Source organism: Amphiprion ocellaris, chromosome 11 (genome assembly GCF_022539595.1).
Source record: "Amphiprion ocellaris isolate individual 3 ecotype Okinawa chromosome 11, ASM2253959v1, whole genome shotgun sequence".
NCBI classification, from domain to species: domain Eukaryota; kingdom Metazoa; phylum Chordata; class Actinopteri; family Pomacentridae; genus Amphiprion; species Amphiprion ocellaris.
In genome coordinates, this window is record NC_072776.1 from 11347757 (window position 1) to 11371715 (window position 23959).

The 23959-nt window shown below is 39.3% G+C and overlaps 3 protein-coding genes and 1 non-coding gene across 8 annotated transcripts in view; all 4 read left to right on the forward strand.

The window, feature by feature from the left end:
- The first annotated feature begins 2939 nt into the window (after positions 1-2939).
- trnak-uuu (transfer RNA lysine (anticodon UUU)) lies at positions 2940-3012 on the forward strand. Its single transcript has one exon. It is a non-coding gene; the product is annotated as a tRNA-Lys (tRNA).
- Positions 2942-8428, forward strand: LOC111588503 (uncharacterized). The gene is made up of 18 exons (XM_055015363.1): positions 2942-3551; positions 3643-3685; positions 3772-3834; positions 3947-4102; positions 4235-4352; positions 4626-4804; positions 4971-5052; positions 5140-5264; positions 5362-5381; positions 6404-6556; positions 6644-6695; positions 6803-6862; positions 6943-7095; positions 7191-7308; positions 7386-7564; positions 7649-7730; positions 7824-7948; positions 8041-8428. Exons 1-18 carry the CDS (start codon positions 3492-3494, stop codon positions 8052-8054), a joined length of 1782 nt encoding a protein of 593 aa, XP_054871338.1. The 5' UTR covers positions 2942-3491; the 3' UTR covers positions 8055-8428.
- Positions 8429-8888: 460 nt separating this feature from the next.
- tra2b (transformer 2 beta homolog) lies at positions 8889-14722 on the forward strand. 2 transcript variants are annotated; one of them, XM_023298921.3, is made up of 8 exons: positions 8889-9152; positions 11890-12032; positions 12177-12339; positions 12552-12740; positions 12835-12950; positions 13375-13497; positions 14215-14282; positions 14410-14722. In XM_023298921.3, exons 1-8 carry the CDS (start codon positions 9129-9131, stop codon positions 14418-14420), a joined length of 837 nt encoding a protein of 278 aa, XP_023154689.2. In that variant the 5' UTR covers positions 8889-9128; the 3' UTR covers positions 14421-14722. The 2 variants fall into 2 exon arrangements, with proteins under 2 accessions (XP_023154689.2, XP_023154688.2); XM_023298920.3 differs by having other exon boundaries at positions 8897-9152; positions 14212-14282.
- A 3444-nt stretch (positions 14723-18166) lies between these two features.
- The window catches only part of igf2bp2a (insulin-like growth factor 2 mRNA binding protein 2a), a 57846-nt gene continuing 52053 nt past the window's right edge, over positions 18167-23959 (forward strand). Inside the window, exons 1-2 of one of the 4 annotated variants that reach the window (XM_035943194.2) lie at positions 18167-18738; positions 20025-20085. In XM_035943194.2, the coding sequence (XP_035799087.1) occupies positions 18567-18738; positions 20025-20085 (233 nt within the window). In that variant the 5' untranslated portion in view covers positions 18167-18566. Of the gene's footprint in view, positions 18739-19044; positions 19242-20024; positions 20086-23959 lie in introns of those variants that run through there. The other 3 variants (XM_023298918.3, XM_035943195.2, XM_035943197.2) reach the window with 3 other exon arrangements.

The window sequence follows — 23959 nt, forward strand, 5'->3', positions numbered from 1 at the left end:
TCCTGCAAACACAACAATTAAATAAACTGTGCAGGTTTGTGTTTTTAATGTTTTCTTCCTTATTGCACACAGCACTGTGTCGTACCGATCTGCAGAGGCTTGATCATTCAGCTGTTCAGAGAGATGCATTTCCTCTTGCAGGAGATGACCCAGCTGCTGCAACGCATCAACAACTCCACTTTTTCCGATCATCAAATCTGCTCTCTGCTTTGTTTCCTTCACACTGCAAGAGGCCAAAACACACATTTAAGGACTGCAAAGAAGTCAACATGCTTGACTTTTACACAAATATCAATATTACACTTGGCTGTGCATATTTCATTGTTTGGCCAAACTTAGTTTAGGCCAAAAACTTTTTGGAGAAACTTTACTTGAGAGCAAAAATTTTTTTTACCTTTTCTAATTTGAAAGTTAGCTGTGTGTTTATATTTGGAATTAATGTCCCGAGTTTATGCTCATATTGCTACAGTGAGCTGGCAACTTGCACTGAAATCCAATTAATTTCACAAAAAAATTATTTTTGTATTAACTTGTAACTCTTCTCTGCTAACTTCTATATAATTAGTGGCTTTATAGAATTGGAAAACACTAAGAATCTAATGGATGAGTGCATTCCTGATTTTTACCATCTTTCCTTGACTTATTTCACAATTAAATTTATATCAGTTTGCAAGATTTCTACACTAACCTCTGGCTTTTGGATACACATATAAAATTTTAAAAGAGTCTGAAGGGATCTCTCTGAGTAAATTTCTGACTTGTACATTATTTCCTTCTGTTTTTTGGGTTTTTTTGTGCCGTTAGTGGTGGGTTGAGATATTGTCACTGCTGTTCCTACAGTTGTACTGGCTCCTGCTCAACTTGTATCCCATTATTCTTGCAATGTTTAACTTAACTAAGTTTGTCACTTTAAAAGACATGCTGTTCTGTGGCCCAAATGATCGATTTTTCATTATAGTGCTAATATGTTTGATTTTACGAGTGAGCTGAGTAAGTTAAGACTAGGGGCCTGTGAACACAACAGTGATTAAAGTGTTTCAAGACCCTGGATAAGCTCAGATAAAAGTGGACTATAAACATTAGTATCTATTACTATGTTTGTTGCTACATAAGCTGCTGTAACAATGTGAATTTCCCCTGGCATGGGGAGAAATAAAGGACTATCTTATCTTATCTTATCTAACCACAAATTAAATTAAACACATTATTCAGTTTATGACCACAAAAAAAGATGCCGCTGAGGTGAAAATGAGAGACATGTAAATGTTTGGTTGTATGGAAAGCAGAAAGTGCCACAATTTGGTTTTACACTCAATTCAAAGCAAAATTGTGCTTTTTCTGTTATGAAAGCTAAATAAGTCCCACTTTCTACAGTGCTCTAATTACCACACAGTGTTTAATGCAATGAAAAGCTGCCATAACACTGATTTATGCTGTCTCTACTGACATATACTAAGACACTGCATTACAAGCGATCGAAAAATCTGTTGGTTATGCCATTGTTTAGAGTGTTTTTGTTTGTTTTTTTTTTACAGGGGAAATGTGAGATTAGTTTCAAACTTTCACATCTTGACTGCAAATCTACCACTCAAACCACCGAACTATCAGCTGATATACTGTATGAGTAATGTGGCGCTTATCCGGGAAAAAAAAATACAAAGACTAATTGAGTCCCTTTAAAAACATAAGGCAAAGGAATAATATTGTCAGACAAATCAATATTTATCCCTTAGTAAACTGCATTTCACAATCATCCTGTAACAGCTAAAGACAATTAAAAATCTATTGCCTAAGTGTCTGCCAAAAATAGCTATATTTATACAACAGTGATTAACACGGGTTATTTTAAAAGACAATAAAGGAAGGCAGGTAGTAATATCCTCAGGCAAATTAATACTTAATTCTCTGAATCTGGCATAACTGTACAACTCATAAAAGTAACTCAGATTTACAGCTTAACGTTTTAATCGATGCATTCCTTTGATCTGGTTTTGCTCCTCACTGACTGGTAAGCGAAATTTGTCAGTACCATACGAATGAACAAACAAAAAACTGCAGTAACTAAATGGTTTGAGAGCATCTTAAAAGCAGCATTATGCCATCTTTTGACAACGCTAAAAAGTGACACTGTAAATAGAGTGCTGCAATAAAAGCTGTAAGTTTTTTGGCTTTTGACGATGTAAAATGCTGCATGGAAACTAGACAGCTGTAAAAACCACAAAAAAGGGGGCCTTTTTTGGCTTTTGACGCATGTAAAGTGGTATGGTGCAGACAGAGGCCAATTAGGACATTTTTCACCTTCTATACACATCAACTAAAAATAACATTGGTAAAGTCAGGCCTAATGCCCATGAGCCAAACGCATCGGCGACAACCAGTCTGTGCTGGAACAATTAAACTACAGAAAGGACGCAGGTTGAAACAAAACCGTTTTTAACCAAAAGGTTAACCAAACTAAATATGTGAAGGAGCACTTTGACGTTACATGTGAGTTATCTGTTCTTCAGCACGACGTCTTTCTTGTCGGACTTTCTCCAGTTCCTCACTCTTTCCACGAATAGCATGCCGCAGCTCTTCAACCTGCGGGAGAGAGTAATTACAACATTCCGTAATTAAGCTTGTCTGCGAAAACAAAAAAATCGCTCTAATGTTAGCTAGCTAAAATACCAGCGTGTTAGCATTAATGTTTTCCTTGTGTTAATTGACTTTTGATGCACTTTTTATATAGCTAAACCAGCTTTAGGCCTAGGGTTAAATATAAAAATTTAGAATAAGCCAACGTAAGTTTTTAAGGTCGACCTACCGTATGAGTTTGGTGTTGTGTTGGAAATGTTTGCTCAGAAAATGCGGTCATGGTTTTATATCAATTTAAATCACCTGCGAGTTCTAAATTTGAACTTCGCGGCTTTTTAAAGGGTACTTCCGGGTTAAATGCCAGAGCCCGGATAGCTCAGTCGGTAGAGCATCAGACTTTTAATCTGAGGGTCCAGGGTTCAAGTCCCTGTTCGGGCGATATAATTTTTCTCCTCACCGAACGCAGCGTATATGAAAATGTGTTATTTATACATGAGCTTTGCGAGGGTGACGCGTCATCTGAAATTAGCAACGCAACATAGCATGCGAGCTATAGGTAAGCTTAGCTTCAGTGGAAAGTAAACAGCACTCCACGTAAATAAACACGACATCCAAAGCCCAAAATTGTACGAAATCTGCGCCAAACATTAAAACCGTTTCATTTAAAACTAGTTATTGAAGTGGAGCTGTTATTATACACGGGGAGACCTCACATTATGCTACCTTTGGAGAAGTTGTTTATGAAAGAATCAAACTAATTTGGGGATTAAACTCACTGACAAACAAATAACAGTAACCCAGTCATTTACCTGAGATAATCACAGGTATCATGTCAGGACAGCTACTGGGAACTCCTATAAAGCTTGGTGTTAGTGCAGGTCAAATGGCAACGAAGAAGGCAGATCTGCCTGGCAAAGATGGAGTGGATTATCCTCCTCTGCATGGTCTCCACTTGTCTCTCAGCTGTGCATGCTAAGGTAAATATGCAAGGGATTGGGATTGAAGTAAGACTCCGATTTTAACAAATCCATGAACAGAAATGCTGAAATTTCTCTGTGTTTATTGCAGAATTTTGTGTTGAGCCCAAAATGGGGTCCTATTGGCTTTAAAGGTAAATACAATTTGAAATTAATATAAATGTTAATGTAAACATGACAACAGGAAAATCACACATAATCACTAACTTTTCATTTTAAGCACGTCCAGAGCCCGCTGATGGAACAGCAATGGATAAAATCATTAAAACAAATGAGTTCCAAGGTAAGTTGAACACAGTTTACTTGAGTTATTGTGCACTTTACACAACACTATAAAAAAAGAACTCTTTTTGCCCTGTCTTGAATGATTTAATTTCCTCTGACTTCTGTATCAGCTTCCCGAATCATAGATGGCACTACCACTCTCAGAGAGGGAGACATTGCTGTTTCATCTGGAAAACCCTCCAAAGTCTGCTTTGCACGGAGCTGCCTCTGGTCGAAATCGGTGGATGGACACGTCTATATTGCATATAAACTCTCAGATGCCTACTGTATGTTGTTTCTGTATTTGAGGAGCAAATGAGTGCAAGACATTACAATGTAATACTTTTTACCCGTTTTGTATTCACTGATTAGTAAAACATTTTCTGTCCTCCATCTCCTCTGTCTAAACAAACGAACAGCTGAAATGGAAGCAAAGCTGATAAAGAAAGGAATGGAGAACATAGAGAAAGGTACCTGTGTGAGGTTTGTCCCTCGGACTCACCAGAGAGACTACATCGACATCCAGTCAAAATTAGGGTGAGAGCTGTTACCTGTCTTTGTTTTATATGCAAAATGCAGAATTGGGTAGCTGGATTTTATAGAGGAAAGAATCAAACTGAAATGGATAAAGCTTGAGTGATCATCATTTAGTCTTTTTGCTTTGGACTAAACTCACATCCTGAAGTTGTTCTAATTATTGTGTTTTTTCTGTGTGTGTGTGTGTGTGTGTGTGTGTGTGTGTGTGTGTGTGTGTGTGTGTGTGTGTGTGTGTGTGTGTGTGTGTGTGTGTGTGTGTGTGTGTTACACCAGGTGCTGGTCCTACCTTGGTGCGCGCGGTGGAAAACAGACTGTGTCTCTCCAGAGCCCTGACTGCCTCCAGGTTGGAGTGATTTCCCATGAATTCATGCACGCTCTGGGCTTCGTGCACGAGCAGTCTCGCTTTGACCGGGACAACTATGTCAAAATCATGTGGCCAAACATTTGGAGAGGTAACTGCAAAGGGGTGGGAAGGTGTTGACTTTGTGGAATGAGAACTATGAATTACAGAATGGCTTTAACTGTATTTCTATACCAATATTCAAAATAAAATTTAAAACATTTTATTTTGTATAATAAACTAAAAACTAAATAAATACTCATGTATGTTAATTACAGATCGACTGAGGAACTTTGAGAAGTTCAGGACTGACAGTCTGGACCTGCCATATGACTATGGCTCAATCATGCACTTTGGGATGTAAGTAATAGTTTGTATGTAGATCACTCAGTATGTCATAATTTGGTTAAAGTATTATAATGTAAACTATAATATGTATCTGTTCAGGTATGCCTACTCTCAGGATGGACAGCCAACCATCGTTCCTAAAGTCAACAAGGACATAAAGCTGGGCCAGTCATCATATCTCAGCCACATTGACAAGCTGAAAATCAATAAACTTTATCAATGTGGTCAGTAGCAAACTACCTCAACTCACCGCCATTAAATATTTCAGATTTGATTTATTTATCTGCCAGAGGTCTGATTTCTTTCTGTCTTTTTCTACAGGTGATGACGTGGATGATAATTAAGAAACCTGAACTGAGGTGAACCAGTAGTGAAGTTAAAGTTATAAACTGCTGTTGAGTGACAAGAACAGTTTCAATAAAGATTAATTCAAGCTTTCTATCAGCACTTCCTTTGTGTCCAAGCAGTTGTGTATATTTAAACTAGACGTGCACCTTCATGTTGAAAAAGTTGAAAATGTGAATGGGTTGAACACTATATAATCTACTTTGTCGTAGTCATCCAAATGTCCCCATCCACCCTATATGTTCAACAATAATGTCATAAATCAATGAGATAAGATAGATTTATTTACATGTATATTACTTAAGAACAATACGGCATCAGAAGAATTGGATCACATGAAACAAGATGGATAAAGGAGAAATTGTTGTAAAACTGTTCTAATATGGTAGAGAATAAACAAAACCTGGGTTGATGAAGAACCACTTAGAATAGACATTAATGTGTCTATATTTAAAACTGCACTCATACCTCAGGTATAGAAATGCAATAGTACTAATTTACCCACAGTAACCACGGAGAGAAGGCTTCATAAACTGCTAACACATGGGATTCTTGTCTCAGTCATTACACTTCAAAATTGGCCCCTTGGTAAAAATAGAAATGATATTTGGAAAACGATAAGGTTTTGTTTTTCTATATTTACCTTTGTGGCAAAATGATTGTTGTCAAGGCAGTTATCATCTGATAGTATATCACAAAATCACCAGTTGCCAGCTCAGTCAGTGTCAAATTGCCAGTGTGCTGGTCTGGCTGGACAGTCATTCTCACGATGACAACAGCTGAGTTATTGCACATCCAACAGCAAAACACGTTTAAGCGTCTCATTGCTGAAAGTGCTGAATCTTGCATGCGATAACAACAGGGCACAAGTGAAGGTCAGCATCGGGCCCACCTGTTATGGATCAGTAGTGGACTTGAGTAAATTACACACAGTGCCTGATGAGAGCTCTTAATCATGCTTCATCATAGAATCGGGGCCCAATCAGACCAGAGGAGAGGAGGAGAAGTGGGTATATAGATTCATTGGCAGGTGTGGAGTTCACTGAGCTGCACTGGAAGGCTGCAGACTGAAGCTGGTAAACCAGTCAGAAACACAACAATGCATTCTGCCGTGATGCTTCTGGGTGTCTTATTTGGCTTGTTGGCCCAGGCGAGCACGCTACCTGTCAAGGTCGGTGCCATGATAGAATATTTTCTGGAAAATGCCTCTTTTAGTTTTGTCAGGCAAAATATGTTAACATGCTCTTTTGTATGACAGAACTCTACTGGTGTATATGAGGGGAAGCTGAGGTTAAAAAGGAAATACTCAGGTAAGCTCTTCCAAGAAGTTACTTTTACATGGACTTCAAGCTTCATGTAAATAACACTTTGCATTTTTATTTATAGGACTTTAATATTTCTCTGTTTTTGTGTTCAGATGAAGTCCCGGACTATGATGAAATGAATGCAATGGACCAAATCCTGGCAGTCAATAACAGTAAGTAAGCTGCAGTTTATTTAAAAATGTACTCATTTAAGTGATAAAATGCTCTTGTTGAATGCTTATTTTCTTATCAGGGATGCGAGCCCCCAGAGGACTGTCATTCAGAGAGGGAGATATCGCCACTTCATATATACGGAGCGCCATAAACTGCCCCGGCAATGCCTGCCTGTGGCCTAAAGCAGTGGATGGATTTGTTTATGTGCCCTTTATCATCTCTCCATTATATGGTATGAAGCTTCAGATTTAAACATGCGTTGCAAAGATCCTTGTATATTTTTAATCTAACGTTTTTTTTGTTTGTTTTTTTTTTTTTAAATGGTAGACGACATGGACAGAATCACGATAGAAACTGGGATGGAAGACATTTCCTCTGGAACGTGCATTAAATTCGTTCCACGCACTCATGAATCCAGCTTCCTTGATATTCAGCCTAGATATGGGTGAGCATGACTCCTGTTCATGGCTTCTTATGTTATGATTTTGCATTGCGGTGACGATTTTTGCTCTGCACCACAAGCTGCTGGTCGTTCCTGGGGCAGACTGGAGGAAGCCAGACTCTGTCGCTGCAGACTCCTGGGTGCATGTGGTCAGGAGTGGCTGCCCACGAGTTCATGCATGCCCTCGGCTTTGTGCACGAGCAGTCCCGCTCAGACCGGGACCACTATGTCACAATTGTCTGGAAAAACATCATGCCAGGTTAGGAGGGAAAAATCGCCTCTTAACATCATGTTGATTGCCATTTTTTTCCATATTAAATGTATTTTTTTTCTGTTTTGACAGACCATATGCATAACTTCAGGAAACAGCAGACAAACAATCTTAACAGCCCATATGACTACAACTCTGTCATGCATTACGGACGGTGAGCAGCTCTTTTATGCAACATAAGCGTACATTTTTTCATGTTTATGCCCGGACATGACTATACCACATACTTTATGCATCTTTGATTCAGATACGCCTTCTCAGAAGATGGTGGTCCAACCATTATCCCCAAACCAGATCCTTACATTCCCATTGGCCAGAGAGATGGACCCAGTGCGCTTGATCTTCATAAAATAAATGTCCTATATAACTGTGGTAGGTTAACTTACACATAAACTGACAATAACTGTTAATAAAAACATTCAAAATTACTGACTGGATGTTTTTTTCTGTTTCTCTCTCTATAGGTACCAATGAGTAACTGGGTTGCTGTCAAGTCCTGCCAGATGTGGAAAATAGTTTGTTATAAGTTGTGGTCTTTAATAGATAATATGAGCAACATTAACATTAAGCTAAGCTAAGCAGTATCCCTGTGTTCTTTTAGATTGCGTTCATTCACCTTTCAGTTCAATCTACTAATCGGCCATAAAATTGTCATGAGGTGAAATAATCAACCTGCCTGGCTGCATTTTTTTTTTGTTGATATAACTACAAGACCAGACACAAGACTGACCGGTTTTTACCTGCCTGCTGACGCCATTTAGCTGACCGCATCCAATCTCTCCATGAGGTTGTGCCATTTTCTGCCTCCCTCTCAGCTTCTGCTCATTTTAAATAAAGAAAATGCAACAGTAACACCAATGGTCTGGCTTGCACATCATTTTTGTTTATGAAATTTTGTGTCATTATTCATGGGTTTTCTGATATTCAGATGCACCAACCAGTAGTACTAAATTTCACTCTTATTCTCTTCAGATTTCTCTGACAATGTCAAATCCTTTTCACAATGAAGATGGTTTACACTTAATATATGTGAAAATAGGAAGTAAGTACTATTCTTATTCCTACAAAGTAAAAGTCAGGGTGAATTTGATTAGTGTCCATTATATTGCAGTTTTTAAAATCTGCTATGTTGTTAAGACATACACAGATTGGAAATATTAATATACATTTTGAAACGCTTTTCCATTTTTTTAAATCAACTTTTCTAAAAGTATGTGTTCTATTTCCTGTTTAATTTCTCATGCATCCACTTGAATGGCAATGTAAGCCGGACTACTTGCGGTTTGTCTTAAGAGAGATTCGATTTTCTGTGCTTTATGCAAATTTTGTATTTAGCTTCGTTAAGGTAATTATAAAAGTACACGATGTAGACATGTACAGTACTGTGGCCATGTGCCCGCAGGAGCCACACAGAGAGGACCTGAGGGAGGAGCTAACCTTTACAGTGACACATAAACACAAGCACGTATATACGCTGTAGCTCGTAGTTAGCTTAGCGGGTTAGCACCCCGGCATAATAGCTGTTATTTTGATATATTCAGTGGCACTAGATATGAGCGATAACGACAAAGGACGGGTACGTATTAGCTGAGTTTGGCCTCTTTTTTTGTAACGTTTTCATGATTGTAGTGCTTGTATGTGTCGTTAACTGCAATTGTAACGTCTGCAATGTGTTGGGTAATGCTGCTTAGCTTAACTTAGCTCAACCGTCCAGTCGAACGTTGTCATTTATTTATTACTGTTAAACGTGCAGTTTGAGTAGCTAATATTAGACACATGCATGAACAACGAGTAATTGTGTATAGTCGCTAGCTAGCTGGATAAGGCTAGCTTGTCAGTGGTAGCTAGGCCTCAGGCTGTGTCTGTATGAAGGGGCTGTATGCAAATGGGTTCAGACAAGACGTTTAGCTAAACCAACTAAGCATAAAAACTGTTTTTGCATTTTTTGTAAGCAGTATTTTTGTTGAATGTATCGTTTTTATTTCTTACGTTTAATTATAGCGTTTAATGTTGGCAAATTGCCTTGTAAAAGCAGTCAGACTTGTTCACATTGAGTATGACTGTGTGCAGAAACCAAAATAAGCATCGTGTTTATGTCGATAGAAATCTCGAATATGACGAGCTTTACTCGTGTCAAATGAAGACTGTAAGCAAATTGCATTTGGAGACAGTGTATAATATTTTTTAAAATACATTTGCTAGTATTAATATTTGAGTGTGTCTGTGGGTTTCTCTCGTGTTTTGGGCGCGGCAACATGTGTCAACCAAACGACATACTTGAGTTAAATTTTTTTCCAGTATAAATCGAACGGCCTCAAGATTTCTCCTTATTCATTTGTATTAATAACTCACTCATTCAGCCCTTGCATGTCAATAAGATACTGGCAGCTGACTGATATCTGACACTAATGTGAGTCTGCTTAATGCCCCAGTCAGTTGACTGACCAGTGTTCCTGCACATCTTTTACAACAGCTTTCTTTGGTTAATAAAACATTTTGCAGTACTTTACCTCATATACTGTACTGCATAAAGGCCAGACTTTGAAGATGATTCTGTTTGTTGAACATGACTTTGAAACCTGGCCTGCATCACCTTGTACGTGCTTGCAAGAATTAAAGGCCTGTTTAAGCATGATGTGCAAAAGGGATAATGTAATTCAAATCTGAGATGCAAGAGATTCGTGTGTGTGTCTGAGGAGAACCCTACATCAGAAACATGTTTTCAAGAGGCAGAGTGCTTGTCGCTGGGTACAGCTGACTTCATTTCTTCAATTTTTTTACCCACCAGCCTCTTAAAGGATAATCACTCCATTTAATCTATGAGTTACACCTGCATGTTAATCATGCTTGTTTATTTTAAGTTAATGAACAATACAAGGCCACAACAATTAAGTATTTCTGTGGCATAACTGCTTGTGCTTTGCATAGCTACAATATATGATCTTAGGGTTAGTCCTCCAGGTTTCAGGTCTGTTTTAACTAGTTTAATACAAATGAGTAGCAGCTGCATCTTGAGGTCGTTTGAGCTATGTTTTACTGAGATATGTTTGGGGGGGAAACATGAAGAGGCTGTTGATTGAATTTCTTCCTGCATATAAATTTTTCACATTCAGTGTTTTGATGTACACTGTATTGCCTTAAAGGTCACTTAACTGAAAATATGTCCACAGCATCAGTAAGCACAAGAAAATATGTTTTTTGTAAAAGAAGTGATGCTATAAAAATGAAAGGTAACTGTGTAAGCATTGCTCATATCATCTTGTGAATATATATATATATATATATATATATATATACACACACACAGTACATGTAAAGTAGATGACCATATTGTTTCGGCTTTCTGACGCAGACAGCCTCGGGTGTCTGTCATCCTTCTAAAGTCAAAATCAACCAGGGTGGAAAATCAGATGAACATGTGTTCACATGCTTACCTTTCCATTTTTGCAGCTGTTTTCAAGATTGTTACACCTCCTTTCATTCATTATTGTTCACATCTTTGATATTTTTTACTTTCAATTGTAACAGAAAGTGATCACTAAGGCATAACAATGAATGTAGAACCACTGAAAGTGAAATATTTATAATTCTGAATACTGACAATATACATAATGTGGTCTTAAAAGTTCCCTTTCATGTCATAAGATCGTAATAACATTGATTTAAGTTGAAAGAGCGTGCAATTGTAGTCATATATTCTTCATCCTTTTCTTTTTCATAAAGGTTAAGATTGGACGAAGAAAATACGGAAGAAGTCTCATGTCCTCTTTATTTTCAATAATATGAAGCTCAGATGTGTGAAGCTGAATTGTTGAATGCATGCTAAAACATGACGAGGGAAGAAGTATGGGCAGTGTGTGAGATGGGGGAAGTAAGAAGAAGTAAGACAATTGAAGAAAGAAGAATAATGTGAAGTAATGAAGTTACAGAAATGAAGTTCAGGAAGTAATCTGGATAAGGTCACTGCGCTAAGTAATCTTCTGGTCTGTTTGTCAAATGCGTGCATGTACTTGTTTTTGAATACAACATATTAGTTTAAATCAATTTTATTTCACCATTGACAGATTTCTGTTTTTTCACCATGATGACTAACATATTGATTAATGTAATCATATTGATAACACACTATTTATGACTACACAAAATAGCATTAACCTGCATTCCTAATTCACAATCCTGAATTCTGTTTCTTTACTATACTCTTCACAGGATAGTCTTAATTTTTAACTACATACAAATATTTTGGCAAATTTCTCTCTTCGTCACCTCATTGGTGCTAATAACAAGTTTGTTGGTGTGTGTGGTTCGTTCAGGAGTCTCGCTCCGTATCCCGGAGCGTGAGTCCACGGGGTTCTGGGAAGTCAGCGAGCCGCTCACCAGCTCGTTCGGCCCATTCAAAAGATGGTTCCCACCGCTCCTGCTCTAAATCTCGATCTCGTTCCAGGTCGAAATCTGGGTGAGTGCCGATTATTTTTTTATTTATTTATTTTTTGAGCTATAGCGGCATGAAAGTCTTCCTATAGTGTGTCTTATGATGCGCTGTATGAGAATTTGAGGGCTAAAGAGGCCATTTGATGGAGTGTTGATTCTGTCTCGACAGGTCCCACTCCCACCGTGGCTCACGCAGACACTACAGCCGGTCTCGCTCCCGCTCAAGGTCATATCAGCGCCGATCTCGCAGTAGGTCCTACAGTGGAGAGCGTCGACGCAGAAGCCATAGTCGCTCACCCATGTCCAATCGCCGCAGGCACATCGGCAACCGTGTAAGTGCTCAGTGGTTTTTGTTTTTAAAAAAGCTATCAGCATTTCCTGCTTTCTTGCAGGATGTCTGAATACATCCATCTTAGTTCCAAAACATTGCTTGTTCAGAATTTTAAGTTGTGCATGCAGTCTAAAAATGGAAGCTTGATTGTTTTGATGGATGATTGCATCAGAAAATGATCACATCAGAAGCTTAATATCTTTAAAACTGCAGGCAAATCCAGATCCCAACTGTTGCCTGGGAGTGTTTGGCCTGAGCTTGTACACCACAGAGAGAGATCTGAGGGAAGTCTTCTCTAAATACGGCCCCCTGGCGGATGTCTCTATCGTGTATGACCAGCAGTCGAGGCGCTCCAGGGGCTTTGCTTTTGTTTACTTCGAAAACACAGATGATGCTAAAGAGGTATAAGAACATGAGTTAATATAATCCCTTCAGACCTGTTTTTAAAAGATTCTCTCGGTTTGCAGGTGTAATTTATCTGCTTGGTCACTGGCAGGCAAAGGAACGAGCCAATGGCATGGAGCTGGATGGGCGTAGAATTAGGGTAGACTTCTCTATCACAAAAAGACCTCACACTCCAACACCTGGAATCTACATGGGACGGCCGACATAGTAAGTACTCGAAGGCCTGATGCCTGTTTTATGTAGAACAATTAAATGTGCTGATAGGAAACGCAGCTCTAATCTGTAGGGCTGCTTTAGATCTATTCTTAGAGCTAATCTATCAAAGAGGGTGATGAATGATAAGTGAGAACTGTTAAGTGGAGGGTCTTTTTGTAATACCTGGAACAATGCTGTTTGCCATGAGGAGCTGTTACTGAAATTCATTTGGAAAGCAGTGTTTAAATTCAATATATAATCATTCTACTGTACGTGATTAGAAAATTTGCCAAAGTCATGCAGTTGCTACAGAGGAGTTAGACTCGGTAGGCAGGTACAATTTTGGAAAAGAATGTTTTTAATGGAAGGCATAACTGTCCATCTAATGTAACAGGAAGCCAGACTAAATTTCATGTTGTTATTGTGTTATGTGTAGTGGTGGAGGTGGTCCCAGTGGTCCTCGGCGCTATTCACGTGACTACGACCGTGGATATGATCGTGGATACGACAGAGGTGGCTACGATCGCTATGACGACAGGGACTACTACAGATCGTACAGGTGACTGTCTTAATCTGTTAGTAGTATTTCTATTGACTAATAATTGGTATACTGACCCTCTGAAGTCCAAAACCTACGGGTGAGTTTGAAATGTATTTTTAACAGCAACAATAGATAGATGATATCACCAGATTTGCTTAAGTTTATCAGAGCAAGAAACTGTTACAACAAAAAATTATTGGATTTTCCACTTTCTAACAATCCTTCTCATGAGTAACTTTTGGTTTCAGTCATAAATCTAAGCCTCAAATTGTTGTATTTTATACCCCCCCCCAAAAAAAGAAAACTTTTTGGCTGAACTGCGGCCTGTGTTTACACAGAGCAAATAGTAGAAAAGTATGGAAACAAATAGAAAATGTCTTTGTAACGCCTGTGGACACTCGGAAAAATGTTGTAAATGTTGATTCCAGGCTTTTTAAAAATGTTGTAAATTGTGAATAATTATTAAAATACTTTTTGCTTTTCTTATGATTTGTGCCATTATAACTTGGACGAATGACATTTTTAATTTTAGCCAGTGTTGTGATATTTCCATAGAGAAGTAGGACTTTATATTGCAGTGAAAAATTTGCCCAGAGTGAGTACAAATGTGACCCTATAAAAAAACAAAAAAGCTCAGAAACTGCTTGGGGTTCTGTTTTCCTGTTCATTGTTAGATTCTACTCTGGAGCTGCTAAAAATGGATGAAAGAAAACTGTTACTGTCTTGTTTCAGAAGGCGATCTCCATCACCATACTACAGAGGGGCTTACAGGTCTCGATCCAGATCACGATCTTATTCTCCCCGTAAGTCCTTCCCATAAATTATCAGCTGTTTGTTTTTTTTTGTTTGTTTGTTTGTTTGTTTTTTTGATGTATCCAACAGGTTGCTGTGTGTTGGAGTTTTGTCTAACTGCTCTGTTTTGTTTCACAGGTCGATATTGACCCTTTCTGTCAAGCAAAAACCTCTTTCCATCCCAAACAGGAAGTGTTTCTGAGAGACATGATTGACCTCAGAGTAGATCTTTTTTCTTAAGGTGATCATCACACTTCAGTTTGCTCATATACATGAACAGTAAAACTATACAGACATCAGTTGTGAAGCATACCTCTCATGTTTTTAATTGTTAATGTATAGACTACACTTGTTGTAAATGTTTTATTAATGTTTGATTAATGTTGCAGACAAATTAAGTTAAAAAAAATCATCTTTCAACAGATTAAAAGGGAGATGCATTTTTTTTCCACCTTGATTTGTGTCTTTCCTGAGAGCCCTTATGCTTCCTACAATATGTTGTTGCAATGGTGCTGAACATAGACAAGATTATATATTGTGGTAATGGGATAATGTATGCACAATTTAACTTTTTTTCACAGCTTTAACAATATAACCTGACATATGCACCCTTGCAATGATTTTTGAGAGCTTCTTAAACTGTCAAATTTCAAATGAATGAATATGATGGCAAGGCATGAGATCACATATCAGATCTGAAATGCTCTGCTTTTATAAACTGTAGACAGAAAAATTTAATTTAGGTTACCAGTTAAGTTCTTTAATGCTCACAATATTACTTATCAAATATAATTGCAAAGCTTGTATCAAGTGGCTAATTGCAATTAGTTAGAAAGCTGTTCTACCATCCATTTTAGGCAGAAAGCCACAGGTCACTAAATCATAGTACGGCTCACCTACGTTGCAGCAGAGAAAGGTCACCTTAATACAAGTGAGATAAGCTTGCAGTATAAAGGGTTAATTTGAAAATAATGTGTGTTAAAATGTGATTTGTTGACACTCTATAACCTTATGAGGAGAGGAAATCCAAGAGTAAATGCAGCTCAACAGCCTCGGTGAACTCGAGTTAATTTCGGAGAGCCGCCGAGCAGCAACTGGCTGGGAGGACCTGAAGTCCAACATCTACCCCTGCTGGTCACAGAGGAGTCCAAACCTGCTCAGCATCCAGAACATACAGTACTGTACAGTACATGGAAATCTGCATAAATTGTTCAAGTAAGTTAATTGTAGTTTTTTGATTTTTGTCGGTGGTGGGAAGGAAAAACACTCCAAGTCCTTAAAAAGTGCAGCAAAAACAGGTTATAGCCTCATAGAGGGTTGGTCCAGCCAAATTATTACAAAAAAAAAAAAAAAGTCTTTTTCACTTATCTGGAGTGCGATTGAGACATGCAGATAATTTTTCTTTTATTTGTCCAGACTTTGCAATATCCGTTCTGAGATTTCTCCCTTCACCCCAATACCATTGAGATGAATGGATTTCATTTATGATGTGTACAACACACTGAAAAGAAAAGCTTTATTGTTTGGTTCATAATTTGGTTACATTAACCCCTAAATAGAAGTAAAATTTGAGCAATAAAAAAGCATTACATTTCTATAGTGGAGATATTGGTTGCTAGATTGAAAATGTTCTCTGTATTTGCTATATTTACTTTTTTTTTAAACATATGTTTTGTGATTTCTGACACAGAACCAAAAAAGGAAACTATCAGTTAAACTGCCAGTAGCGACTTTACACTTTGGTTTATTGCACAACATAACAGGAGATTGAACATTTGCCATGTTCCACCACAGACTGTGTTTTATCCCACAGGGGATATGACGGTACATGAAGAAACCAGTGAGGTGGATGTAAAATGTAAATGTAATTTCCTTTACAACCTAGTTTGTTTTCTGAATGTTTCTTTTACCTGATCTTCTCTTTCAACAGTTCTTACTGTGGATATCTATGCTGTTTTTATCTGTAGCACCTGTGACCATTTATTCCTTGTCTTTTAGTAATCAGCACTGATTGCATTTGCAGTTAGCATTGTAATTTCCATAATTCATAGTAAATTGAACCCTGAATCTTGAAGTAACAAAAGTAAACGATATTGTAAATCATAAATGAGACACAATAAATAGGGCTGCCGAAGTTTTGTGTGAAATATTTGTGGGTAATAAACTAAATCTCTAAGAAGATTCTCTAACAAATGTTTTAAAGTCTTCAGATGGAGTGTTAAAAGGGGGAGACCAGTGAAAAGACACCAGTAACCACCGTTCCACCCATGACCACACCTTGGAAACTACATAAGCCTATTTATTTCTCTGTTCCACCACAAATCTACATTTATACGTGTAAGCAACGTGTCCTTCAAATGTCACATCCCCTCCAGTCGCAAGTCATTTTCCTTTCAGAGTGGAAATAATTTTTTTTGGGTGTACGCTGACCTAATTGGGGATAATGTATAGCAAGGAAGACTGTTTTTAAAAAGTGCTGTTTACACAGAGCCGTAAAAGCAAATAGGATCGAGCTAAATGCACTAACGTGATGCTGTGAGTCATATATGTAACATCAGGAGTTGTAAAATGAATGTAGTGATGATCTGGTGTAAATGAATGGGTCACTTGTTTGAATGATGATTCCCGACCGGCAGCAGAAAAGGCCTACAACTACTGCGTTATGTCATCAGGAAAGTAACTAAAGAGCTGTTTTGTAAATAGGCCACAGTTTGGACATTCCTCTGTTCACACACTGACGTAAACAAGGCGAGGAATGGTCACTCCTGCTGCTGGCACTCTCTCCACTACAGTAGGGTGGCAGTAATGTTCCAAGGCACACAGGCCAGTCACATGTAGAAACACTCAATCGCTGTAGGCCAAGGCTCCTCCTCCTCCTCCTCCTCCTCCTCCTCCTCCTCCTCCTCCTCCTCCTCCTCCTCCTAGTGTAGGTACAAGACTCCACATCCATGAGGATGTGTGAGCATGAGGAGCACTGCAGCCTTTTACTGACATTTCAGCTTTTGTCTGAATTCCGCCTTGCTTACCTAACTGCGCCTCCCTACCAAACACACACCTATCTGCACACACCTACATCAGCAGCACCACAGAAAGAAGGAGAGGGAAAAAAAAGATGCTATACCATGTGTGTAGCCAAGTGGTATGAGCCCAGACTGGTTGAGGGACACTGCATGCATGGTAGCCTACTCCCAGATCAAGTGAATGGTTGGAATCCCCTCACCTCTCCTTGTCTGCAGCTAAAAATAAATACTTGCTCAGTTTTTTTTTTTTTTGTTTTATTTTTTATTTTGGAGCTTGGGGCTATATGCACAGGTTACAAGTGAAAATGTCATCACCTTTGAATTACAATGTGTGAGCTGAACCAGTGGGGATGAGGCAGAAGAAATAAGCAGGATATTTAATTTCACTTCTATTCCTGCAAGGACACAATGTACAATAGTGGCAGATTTTATTTTAGGTTTCACTTTCTGTATTGCAACAATCTCTCTTTCATTAAAAAAAAAAAAACAGTTTTAGAATTACAGCCTAATCCTGCATGATGATAAGATTATTATTATTGTCTTTATTATTATTATTATTATTATTATTATTAGTAGTAGTAGTAGTAGTAGTAGTATTAGCATTACAATCTCAAACAGGTGTTGGAGTCCTTTGCTCCAATAAAATCCATATTTCTGTGTCGCTCATAAATAAATAAAAGGCGAACTGTGGGGATCAGTGACACTGTTTGAGTCGACAAGTACAGTGACAACGACTTGATTTTCCACACAGTAGCTCTTTTTTTTCACTCCCCTCAGCCTGGAGGGACCCAAGGCACGGCCCTTATTATGATTTGATGAAATAACCCCTCTGCCTCCTTTAAGCCCATCCCTTTGCTCAATGTACCCAGAGATCATCATGCCACTTTCATACCCTGCTGCACTTTCTACGCTGGAAGAGCAGCAGTGATCCCACATGCACCTCCAAACATTTTTTTTTTCTTGTGATTTTAAGGGAGATTTTATTTAGAGGCGGCGCTTGTTGGCTCCAGAGTAGCGCCGTAACGACACTTTTTCCCCCAGTCCCTGTTAAAAGAGTTTGACCAGGGCCAGAGTTGGTGCTGGGGGGTCGCCTATAGCTTAGTAATAACCTGGGGGGTGATTGCTGCGTTTTTGTTTTTTTTTTTAAATCCCAGCAGATTTTTTTAATATATATTTTATTTTTTATTTTATTTTTTTCTACTTCTCTGCATATCGGCACTCTAAAGATCTGATACCCCCTTCGAGATTTCTTTTTTCTTCCCCCCTTTTCAGATCATGAACAAACTATATATCGGGAATTTAAGTCCTTCGGTCACTGAGGAGGACTTGAAGCAGCTCTTTAGGGAGAAGAACCTTCCAGTGCCCGACAAGATCCTACTGAAAAACGGCTATGCTTTTGTGGACTTCCCCGATCAGAACTCGGCCATAAAGGCTATAGAGATTCTTGGTAAGTGTGGATTTTTTTGATAAGTGATGCTGCTTGGTGACAAGGGGGGAGAAATTTCACAGCGAGTCCAAAACTGCAAGATGAGGTTAAGGAGAAGAAAACACACACACACACACACACACACACACACACACACACACGCAGGTCAGGGTGTCCGAAATGTGGAATATTAACCCATCTGCTTGTGGCATTTCTTTTTAATTTTGTTGTTATTGTTGCTCGGGACAGTGTGTGTGTTGTGTTTTTTTTCCTCTTTTGCGATCACATCCGTGTGCCATGAGAGTTTCAGATGAACGCTCAGTCATGCACGCTTCAAGAAAAATTGGATAAATTATCGATCACAGGACACACTCGGGGCTTTAGTGGCCGTTTGCTTAAAGAAAACACGAGCCGTCGTAACGCAATTTTACGCGCACAATAACCTATATTTTGGAGATTCCGATAGTGCGGGGCGCTACTTTGCAATCACCCGCTGGAATGTATGGGATGGTCTGATGGTTCGGGTAGGCATAATTATTTTTCACTTATTTTTTATCTTGATTTTATTGAAGAGAGCAGAGCGGAGCGAGCGCGGAAAACTTGTCAGATCCATGTTCCTCTGATGTCTGGCTATGTTTTTACGAGGTGTCTTGGAGGTGGGTCATGGGGGTCCAGAGGAAAGAGCTAATAAACAGGTAGCTGAGGGGGGACGAGGTGAGACGCTAATTCCGTGCTGCGCCAGGCCACTCATAGTAACGAAAAGCCGTGCTCAAAGCCTCGCCGAGGAGCGCTTCAAAAAAAAAAAATCCAACCAAAACCCTCGGCTGGAGGCTCAAACACGGAGAATTAAGAAACACCTACCTAGAATAGAAAGAGTACAAGTCATTCTCCTCTCAAACCACCTCTTCTTTTGATGTTGCATTCTTTACTGAGAGACAGGAGGAGAAAAAAAAAATATCCCTCATTGCACTGTGAGGGTTGTGGGAGTGGAAAGCATGGCTGCCCATTTCCCCCCCAAACACTATATAAGCTTATCAGGGTTTTTTCTTTGGCGCCGATACCCTCAATTGTCACCCACAAAATGCCACGGTGTGCGTGCGTTAATGTAAACATATGGAGTTTTTTTTTACGCACACGGCGCGCCCCGTGCACAGGACTTTTTCTTGTTTGGAGGGGCTGGCTGTTTGAATGGGGACGCACCTACTTGGTGAAGTGATTCAAAAGTGTTGCTGTGTAGGCCTGCCAGCTTGCATTGTTACTTTTATGACACGCAGCTAACGTTGCACTATCAATTCTCGTCCCTACAGGTAAAGTTGAATTACACGGAAAGGTGATAGTGGTAGACTACTCTGTTCCCAAAAAACTAAGGTAGGCCTACAATCTGACACACACACATACACACAAATACGCACGCACGCACACACACACACTCATTGTATCCTACGCCTATACTGTGCCCCATGGCAGACTGTGTGTGACCTGTAGGCTTCCGCTGTGAAATATAGCAAGCACTTTCTCCCACTTTTCCTCGGTTGCTGCGTGTGATTTCGGTGCCACGCCGCCGCCGTGTTGCTCCTTGGCGGTGGGGATTTTTTTTGCAATTGTGTGGTGATCAAACAAAAGAAAGAAAGCGACAAAAGAGGCAGTTTTTTTGTAGTCCCCAACATCCGCAGAACACACGGTGGCTGCTGCCATATCGCGTGATCTGCTGCGAGGCCTGTCCCCACTGTAAAACACGGACACACCAAGTGCACACGTGCAGTAGCTGGGTCTTAATTGAATCTAACACGCAGGCTGCAATAAAGCTTTGGTATAGATTGAAAAATACGCACGGTGCTGTTTTACACTTTTGTGACGCAAGGCTGTTTTTTTGGTTGTTTGTTGTCTCCTACATGTAGGCGATGAAGTTGGGTTTCATTATTGACTGTAACACCGCAATGCACGATGAGTTGCATACCAATCCACTGTGCCCTCCCTCTGCTTTCTATATGCATGCGTGTGGATGTATGGGAGAGACACGTTGTGTGTGTGCGAGGCGAGGTTTTTTTCAGCCAAGCTATAGATCAGCCCGCCACCACGCCACTGTGCTGTTTTGTGTGTTTTTTGTATCAACTTGCAGTTTACAAACACGAGAAACCCACTGGATTATCGGTTGTTTGCTTATTTTTTATATAACAAAGAAAATCAAGCAGTATTTCCCCCGTGCGTAACGCATGACAAAGTCCCTCGTTTTGTGCCACATAATGCTGTCTCCACACCCTCGATCACGCACAGATCCACCCACTTTCAACAACAATACCTTCAGCTATAGGGAAAGACTACATTGCGTGACAAAAAGGTAAATATTCAAGCCCCTTGTGGAGAAACACGTGACCCATACTTTATGCGCTTCCAGCATAGTCCTCCCCCTTCAGTGGAGGGACCACACTTTCCTGCATTACAGCACTCGCTCTTTTTCCTCTTTTTTCCTCCTTTCTGTACTGTTCAACACTGTAGGGGAAATTCTGTATGTTCAGAATGTCCACTGATCGAGCTGCTGTGTCGTTTCCTGGCTGTATGGCTCGATCTGAAGGCGTTTTGTGAAACTGCAAGGCGCAACATGGTGTAAAAGCCTGCGCCACTCCCCACAGTTAATGTGCACGTAGGCCATGGCAATGTTGGAGAGCCTCATAATGGCTGCCATGATGGCCCCGCACACTGCACGGCTACAGGCGGAATCAGATGGAGCAAATGTACATACATGTGGCTGCATGTGCCCAATCGGCGGTGTGCGCAGCTGCAGGAACCTGCGTGCGTCCTCTGAAAAAAGGCCTTAAAGCGAAATCTTCGCCATATTAGCGAGCTGTGTTTGAATGCAGCGCAAGCTACGTACAGGTGTTCCTTTTGAAACACACAGCGAGTGGAAAGTGGACATGCGGAGGTGCAACTTCACGTTATTTGTTTTTAAATGGATCGTGATTTCCCACGTAGAGAATTTAATTTAATTTCGGAAACCTCCCAAAAGTTCGCATGCATTTGTTCTGAGCTTGAATGGCAGAAACGTTCGCATTAATTGATTTTTAAAAAGATTTAAATGCAAATTTTGGCCCTGCAGTGTGAGATTTAATTGACATAATTTATGGAGGTTTAGCTGAAGCAAATGTCTCGTGTTTTTTAATGTATAAATGTCATAAATATACATGCAATTAATAGTTACTGAATAATCACATTATCTTTACTTTCTTTGTGGTGCTTTTCTTAAAAAATGTATTTAAATGTTAATGTAAACAGCTGCATGAATTCTGATGGATTTGATTTTAATTCTCTTGTAGCTGTAGTGAGTCCACAGTTAAGCAGGGCTTGAGCAGTGAACCAATCATCAGTTTTTCTTTTGTCATTTAGAAGCTGTGTGAGTTTTCTGTCTCATCTTCAGGCCTGCTGGCATTTCTTGGTTTTGTGAGTCTGCTGTAGTTTCAGCTGCTGTGTTGACTGTTGTTTGTTTATAGCTTGTATTTCTGCTAATAGGTGCATTTGGATTAATAATTAAATTATGTCTGTTTTTACGGACAAAGAAAATTCTGACTGATTATGATGTTGTCTTTGTTGTAGCATTTTGCTTTCCAAAAAGTGCTTTATGTGAAGGACTGGGCCTTTTAAATTCAGAATAACCTGGAAAAGACCCTAGTGTGAGTTCATGTGGTTTTGATGCCTTTATTGTCATTTAAAAATTTTTCTGCTTCATACATTTTATGTTTTGACAAGTAATCTGTAATTTTATAATAATTAAAATAGCTTCTTGATTTAGTTTGTTGAAACTTTTGAAGCCTATTGTTTCTGTAAATGGCAGATATTAAGTGGTACATTATTTGTCACATTTCAGGGAGATTTTTGTTAAAATTAAAAAGCTTTTTATTCTGCTAAAAGGAATTGTTTAGGTCACTTCAACGGGTTTTTAACAATGTAGGTAGCTTCATATAAATTATATTGCTAAGAGAACTGTTACTCCAAATTAATTTCATATTTTTATGTTAGTGAGCTTAAACCTAAAATCCATTTCTGGTATGTGTGATTTAATTGTTGTCTCATGTGCTTGATATAGAGAATAATTGGAGGTTTAAAATGTAAATAGTTTGTTGCAGATATATTGAAAACAGTAGAACTCATGAAATAGTTCAGAAAATCAGTAAGTTTGTGTTGAATGATTTTTAGCAATTATTCATGTGATTATTATTACTGCTTCATATGTATGCTTTTGATGTGATAGGAAGAATGAAAATGAGTTTGTTGAGAAAATTGTGTTGGTTTGATTGTCAAAATATCTTTCTTGTATTTTTTGCTTGTGTGTGTATAATGTGTGTGTGTGTGTGTGTGTGTGTGTATAATGTGTGTGTGTGTAATGGTGGATTATTTTTACATACGAAATTAAGGAAACAGTATTCTTCACCACCATATTAAGTTCCCTTGTTAAGAAAAGCTTTACTCAGGCAACACACAGGGGAGCAAAGTGTGACTTGGTGTTAATTGATATTGGTGCTGCATAAATGATATGCAGTGTTGCTTGAGTATCAAACAGGCGGTGGAGGTGTGGACCGACGGGCTAATGTGAGCCCTCGCTGTGAGCCTGATCAATAGTCAGTTATCAATATGAAGCACATGAAGATACTGTTGTTGTGGAATAAACACGGTTGAAGCTGCCCTCCTGCACAGTGCACACATTTGTTTACTTGCTTGTTCAACTTTTGATAGTGACAAAACCAGACTTTTCTTCTAATTATCTCTCTGCAACTTTACCTGCAGTGAAGACATAATTTTGAGAAACTTGTGAGCGCTAACTCTTGTGTTACTCTGCACTAAGCTGTATTACAGTAAATGCAGGTTGTTCCCCTTCGTGTGCATATTCAATGATCAGCACACTGTTGTTCAGGAAAGAATGTCCCTTTTTTTCTACAAAAGGAAACACACCAAGACATGGGTGTAAACATCTGCATTGCACCACAGCAGTGCCCATGCAGATGTGTGTGTTGGGTTGTCAGTGCACACTGAGTCAAAACAGCGAAATACGATAGCCATCAGTTGATCCACTCCGAATCCATTAATACTCCCCAGTTGATCCTGGGTGAAGGGGAAGCTCTCCAATTCAGGCTCCGGTTTTGTCCGGCATGATAGCAGGAGGCACTGCTCTGCTCTGCTCTAAAGCCACATCCGCTGTACCCTCCTCCTGACTCCTCATGCCTCCCCTCACCTGTCCATGGCAAGGGATCGC

Bases quoted from the DNA above. Each gene is read 5' to 3' on its own strand.
- LOC111588503 (XM_055015363.1), top strand. From the start codon at position 3,492: ATGGAGTGGATTATCCTCCTCTGCATGGTCTCCACTTGTCTCTCAGCT. The intron at 6,557-6,643 runs GTCGGTGCCATG...TTTGTATGACAG, and splicing joins CGAGCACGCTACCTGTCAAG to AACTCTACTGGTGTATATGA. The intron at 6,696-6,802 runs GTAAGCTCTTCC...TTTTGTGTTCAG, and splicing joins GTTAAAAAGGAAATACTCAG to ATGAAGTCCCGGACTATGAT.
- tra2b (XM_023298920.3), top strand. From the start codon at position 9,129: ATGAGCGATAACGACAAAGGACGG. The intron at 12,033-12,176 runs GTGAGTGCCGAT...CTGTCTCGACAG, and splicing joins CGTTCCAGGTCGAAATCTGG to GTCCCACTCCCACCGTGGCT. The intron at 12,340-12,551 runs GTAAGTGCTCAG...TTAAAACTGCAG, and splicing joins GCAGGCACATCGGCAACCGT to GCAAATCCAGATCCCAACTG.